Source organism: Palaemon carinicauda, unplaced genomic scaffold (assembly GCF_036898095.1).
Source record: "Palaemon carinicauda isolate YSFRI2023 unplaced genomic scaffold, ASM3689809v2 scaffold3589, whole genome shotgun sequence".
Lineage (NCBI taxonomy): Eukaryota > Metazoa > Arthropoda > Malacostraca > Decapoda > Palaemonidae > Palaemon > Palaemon carinicauda.
In genome coordinates, this window is record NW_027171270.1 from 15,001 (window position 1) to 20,990 (window position 5,990).

The 5,990-nt window shown below is 39.1% G+C and overlaps 4 protein-coding genes across 4 annotated transcripts; all 4 read right to left on the reverse strand.

Annotated features, from left to right (window-relative positions):
• Positions 1 to 620: 620 nt before the first annotated feature.
• LOC137636697 (uncharacterized) lies at positions 621 to 1,289 on the reverse strand. The gene has a single exon (XM_068369077.1). It carries the CDS (start codon positions 1,287 to 1,289, stop codon positions 621 to 623), a length of 669 nt encoding a protein of 222 aa, XP_068225178.1.
• Positions 1,290 to 1,961: 672 nt separating this feature from the next.
• On the reverse strand, positions 1,962 to 3,479 carry LOC137636698 (uncharacterized). The gene has a single exon (XM_068369078.1). The coding sequence runs from the start codon at positions 3,477 to 3,479 to the stop codon at positions 1,962 to 1,964; it is 1,518 nt and encodes a 505-aa protein (XP_068225179.1).
• On the reverse strand, positions 3,479 to 4,756 carry LOC137636700 (uncharacterized). Its single transcript, XM_068369079.1, has one exon. It carries the CDS (start codon positions 4,754 to 4,756, stop codon positions 3,479 to 3,481), a length of 1,278 nt encoding a protein of 425 aa, XP_068225180.1.
• A 114-nt stretch (positions 4,757 to 4,870) lies between these two features.
• LOC137636701 (uncharacterized) lies at positions 4,871 to 5,980 on the reverse strand. Its single transcript, XM_068369080.1, has one exon. The coding sequence runs from the start codon at positions 5,978 to 5,980 to the stop codon at positions 4,871 to 4,873; it is 1,110 nt and encodes a 369-aa protein (XP_068225181.1).
• Positions 5,981 to 5,990: the final 10 nt, after the last annotated feature.

Here is a 5,990-nt window from a genome sequence, read left to right on the forward strand (position 1 = left end):
GAAAACAACAAAGTACAAACTTACTAAATTTGTTAAAAAGAAATTCCATAATAAACAAAGAATTGAATAGTTTGGTTTCACTACAAAACACCACAAACATGAAATAGAATATATACAAATTTCAGTAAAGAAATAAACTTACATCTGTGTTACTCTAAGCTACATCCAATACAAGCGAAACGAATTTCCAAAGAAATGTTCTTCACACTTTGAAGACTTCTTCTACTCTGTCAGTCATCAAAAACCTTGATCCTATTTCTAAAACATATAATTGTTACAGTGTGATTCCAACACTGATAACTACCAGGATAAACAATCTTTTCAAGAACTACTCAACACTTAACAAACAAATTACAGCAGTAACTATCAAAAAAAAGACTGAACAATGTTTACATGTAAAACGGACAAAATATCTACAATACAATTCAACCGTAATCACCAAGTTGAAAAACAGAGCTTATTAAATAATTATATACAGAAATGGTTTCTATAAAATGCTGCATTTACATTCTCGGCCCTATAAACAAATTATTTGTTTATCAAAATCAATCATATCTATAAATGCAGGTGATATAAATAACATCTATAATAAATGTAATATACTCTCAAATCATTTGATCCTAATAAATAACTATTATAATCATTGTTCCTCTACTGCAAGGAGAAGAACAAGCTTTTTGAATGGGTCGATGGAGCTCTGATGTTTGTGTCTTTAAAACTACACTACGTACAAAACCAGTTCTGTCCTTTCCAGTGCTGATAACACGACCCATCATCCAGTTACTCCTTAACTGATTATCATCTTTTACAAGGACAATATCACCAACTTGAAGATGCCGCTTTTCCTTGTTCCACTTCTGTCTCTCTTGTAATGTTGACAAATATTCTCTTCGCCATCTAGTCCAGAATAAGTTAGCCAAGAATTGAACATATCGCCACCTCTGTCTCAGATACATATCTCCTTTCTGAAAAACACCAGGTGGTGGCATCACAACACTTGATTTCTGTGTGAGAAGCTGTGCTGGACTGAGTGGTTGTAAGTCATCTGGGCTGTCACTGACTGTGGTCAAAGGACGGTCATTCACTATAGCCTCAACTTCTGTGAGAAGAGTGCGGTAACTCTCATCATCCAGTCGTCCAGCATGTTCCTTGAAGAGAGGAGTCAAGACCTTTCTCACAGTTCTAATCTGACGTTCCCACACACCTCCCATATGACTAGCTGTAGGGGGATTGAAGGTCCAGCTGATGCTTTCTTTTGAGAGGAAAGCTCTGACCTGATCATCATTCATCTCTTGCAGTGACTTCCTCAACTCCTTCTCAGCTCCATGAAAGTTTGTCCCATTGTCACCACCAAATCTTCTTTACATTTCCTCTTCTAGCAACAAACCTTCTTAAAGCATTTATGAAGGACGATGTGTCTAAGGAATTGGCTGTCTCTATATGAATTGCTCTTGTAGACAAGCAAGTAAATAATACACCATACCTCTTCCTGATTTGCCTTCCTTCTTTGACTTCCTGTGGCCCAAAGAAGTCAACACCTGTGTGTGTGAATGGAGCAGCTGGAATTACTCTTTCCAATGGTAAATCAGCCATCTTCTGGTTTAGCACAGGGCTTCTCATTTTCTGCAAATGACACATCTTTGTAGAACCTGGCGGACACTTGCATTAGTACGGATAATCCAGTAAAGTTCTCTATAAGTTTTGCCATCACATGGTTGCGTCCAGCATGAGCTAATTTTTCATGTGTGTACCGGATAATCAAAGTGGTAATATGACTCTTTCTAGGTAATATCATTGGATGTTTCTCGCCAGCTGAAATTTCTGCTTTGGAGAGCCGTCCATTAACGCGAAGAAGCCTGTCTTTAGGATCAATGAAGGGATCTAGTTTATAAATGCTACTGCTACTACAAAGTCCTCGGCCCCTTGACCCTTCGCTCTTTTGTAAGAGTGTCACTTCCTTACTAAAAGTTTTCCTCTGAATATATTCTGATGACTGCTTTTTCAGCAGCATCTAATTCTTCTGCTGTAAATGAACCATTAATTCTAGCTTGTCTCTTAGATTTCAGTATGGAAAAAAGACGGTGATACACAGCAACAGCCATCCTCAATCGATGCCATGAAGAATAATACTCAAGAAACTTATCAACAGCATTTCCCTCCCCATCTTCTGGATGCACTGCAAAACTTGTAGATCCTTCCAATTCAACTACACCATGGGGCATATCATTTTTCCACAGCTCCTCTGGTCCTTTAAGAAAATATGGGCCATCAAACCAAATGTTACTGTTCAGCATTTGCTGACTTGTGAAACCTCTTGATGCAATATCAGCAGGATTCTCTTTACTCTGAACATATCTCCACTGTGTATTTTCAGAGAAATCTTTGATTACTTTCACTCTATTTGCAACAAATATAGGAAATCTCTTTCTATCATTAAAAATATAGTGAAGAACTGTTGTAGAATCTGTGTGATAGAATGTCTGGTCCACTGTAATCTGCAGCTCTTTCAAAATGTGTTGTGCGAGATTTATGGACACCACTGCAGCAGTCAATTCCAGTCGCGGTATGGTTGTTGCCTTTACAGGACACACTCTAGACTTTCCCATCAGCAGAGCAGTAGAAATCCTCCCACTGTTATCAGAAAGTCTCATGTATGCTGCAGCACCATAGCCTTCATTACTAGCATCTGAAAACATGTGCAGCTGTGTGGAAGTCACTGTACCAAATTCCTTTGGTTTGACACATCTTGGAATCTTTAAGTTACTCAGGATTGGTAAATCATCAAGCCACCTTCTCCAGGGCTTCAGGTATTTTTCGGGAATAACATCATCCCATCCCAAGCTGCTATCCTGACAAACTTCGCGAAGAATTCTCTTAGCTGGCAAAAGAAAAGGAGCCACAAAACCAAGAGGATCATAAAGGGAACATACTGTTGACAAAATACCTCTCCTTGTAAATGGTTTTGGGTCCAAGCTTGCGGAGAAAGTAAAGTAGTCATTTTCAATATTCCACTGAAGACCAAGAGCTCTTTCTACATGAAGTTCATCATAGTCAAGATCACATGTTTGACGATCTTTTGAACGGTCCTCTTGTGGGATTGATTTCAACACCAGCCTGCTGTTACTCACAAACTTTGTCAGCCGAAAACCTCTTTCCTTCAATGCTGCTGTAACGTCTTTCACAAGTCTTAATGCCTGCTCTTCTGAAGGTACAGACTTTAAATAGTCATCCACATAAAAATTAGTCTTAATGGTGTGTTCTACATCTGGACCATACTTATCTCTTGCATGGTCAGCTGCTGCCCTCAAAGCATAATTGGCGATGCTAGGTGATGATACTGCTCCAAAGATGTGAACACCCATCCGATACTCTGTAAGTTCGCTTTCAAGTTCACCACCAGGCCACCATAAAAATCTTAGGTATTTATGTTGATCCTTTGGTACCTGAACTTGGTAAAACATAGATTCTATGTCACCCATCAAGGCCACCTTTTCTGACGAAATCTGAGGAGCACTCCAATCAGGGAATTAGTCATATCAGGACCTTGCATATACTTGTCATTAAGGGAACTACCCTGGTATTTAGCACTACAGTCAAAGACTACTCTAATCTTATTTGGCTTTTTTGGATGGTAGACACCATGGTGAGGTAGATACCATGCAGGTTGTTCATCATACGACTGATCCTCCGGAACCTTATAAGCATATCCTTCAGACACCAATTTCTCAACAAATTCCACATAATCTTCACGGTACTTTGGATTTAGTTTCATTTTTCTTCTTTGCCATTGTGCTCGTTTCACTGCCTGTTCTCTATTGTTTACCAAGTTAACTTTATTGGTTCTAAATGGTAGGGGAAGCTGGTAGTGTCCATTGGTAAACTGAATGTTTTTTGCCACTTCTTTGAGGAACTGTTGATCTTCTTGTGACAGACCCTTCTCATCAGGAATTCTACCAACATCTTTCTCACTAAAGTCTCTTTCAAACATATGGACCACAGCTGCAGGAAGAAAACATTCCTTTACCCTTTCAACTTCCTGAAGAAAGACATGGTGACATGAAATACTGTTCTTCTCTGAAGAGTATTTAAAATGTAGAGGTCCACTAACAGTCCATCCATGGTGGTAAAGAACTGCATAAGAATCTTGATCCTTGGCTGGAAGCACCTCTAATGGTTGCAGTGCTTTAGGGCAATTACTGCCAATCAACAAACCAATCTCCAGATCAGCTCTATAATCAGGAATTAGATCAGCAATATTCCTCAGACCGGCTACCTTTTTGAGCAATTTTGGTTTTGGTATCTGTTGATGACTCACTGGGATATCTTGACGAGTGAAGGTTTTTGGCAGATCAATAGTGTTGTTTCCTTCCATATCTGTAACACACAAATTATTAACCGCCAAAGTATTCACAATGTTTACGCCATGCATGGTTTGAAGCTTTAAGCATGTCTCTGTTCCAGATGCACCTATCTGCTCTCGTAAACTCTCTGTGATGAAACATCCAGTGCTGCCATTATCAAAAAAGGCATAAGTGTCCAAAACTACTTTGTTTCCTTTCTGATATACTTTTACTGGGAGAATAGCCTGTAATATTGTATTTACTTCACTAACATGATTGGTAGTACATGTGCTAACAATAATTTCACTTGCATCTTTGCTTGATGAGCTATCATTCTCTTTATGTAGCTTGAATCCGTCGATATGCAGTGATGTGGGATGCCTCTTAGAGCATGTCTTACATTGCTTCCTTTTCATACATCCTTTAGAGGTATGGTTGAGACCAAAGCATCCAAAACACAACCTTCTCTCCTTAAGGAAATCTATTTTTTCTTCAGAGGTCTTCTTAGCAAAATTCAGCAATCGTCAAGATCATGGTTTTTTTTTGCACATTGGACATGATTTCTCTTTCTCAGACACTATTGATGTCTTTCTATTTTCTGGATTCAGTTCTGCTTGGGTAGCAAAGCTTAAACTTTTGCTCTTTTGTTGACAAGATCTGAATTTGAAGCTACCAGAGTTGTTTTCAGGCTTTGAGTAATTATTTTGAAGAGCAAACTTGCTGAATGCTGGGTCGTTTGCTGCCTTTGCCTTTTTATAAACAAATTCAACCAAATCTGCAAAATCAACTCCTCCCTTTTCTTCCCTCAAATGTCCAGCCAGGCTACACCACTTGTTCTGAAGAAATGTCGGAAGTTTTTTAACAACTGCTTGAAGGTTAGGAAGATGATTTAGTACTTCCATATGTGACAAGTTGGTCATGGCATGTCTGCACTTAATAAGGAATAAAGCAAATGTATACAAGCTATGAGGATCTTCGTGTTTCAGTGCAGACCAAGAAATAAGTTTCTTAATATATGCCATCGACACCTTGTAGGGATCGCCATACTCTTGACTGAGCAAATTCCTAGCTGTAGTATACCCTTCTGAAGAACTCATATACAAGCATCCACCTATCAAGTCTTTGGCTTCCCCTTCAAGTTGCTGATCCAAGTAGTACAGTTTGTCAGCATCACCCGAAGCATTTGGGGCAATTCTGGCATCAAATGCCATCATGAAACTGGCAAACTCAATAGGATCACCTTTAAATTTTGGTACTTCTATGCTTGGAAGCAACATTGCTGCAGTCATGTGCTGCTGTGTCTTCAGGAGCATCTCTTGTTGGGACTGTAGTTGCATATCAAGATTTGGCTCGGAGAACCGACACTGGCTAGAACTACAGGGAACATTCGCTTTCAACTGAGGAGTATCTGCTATTATATCCGAAGGTTGTGGTTGGAACGGGTCTACATTTGGATTCAACTGGGAAGGAGTACCTTTCGGCACGATATCCGAAATATTGTCAGCTTCAGCATAAACTCTTTCTCTTGCTTGAGACATTGCAATTTTTGTTTCTAATTCCAATTGCTCTTGCTTTTTTCTAAGTATAAATTCTTGCTCTTCCATCACTTTTGCTTTTTCTCTCATAGCATGTTGAGCCATCAATTCTGCC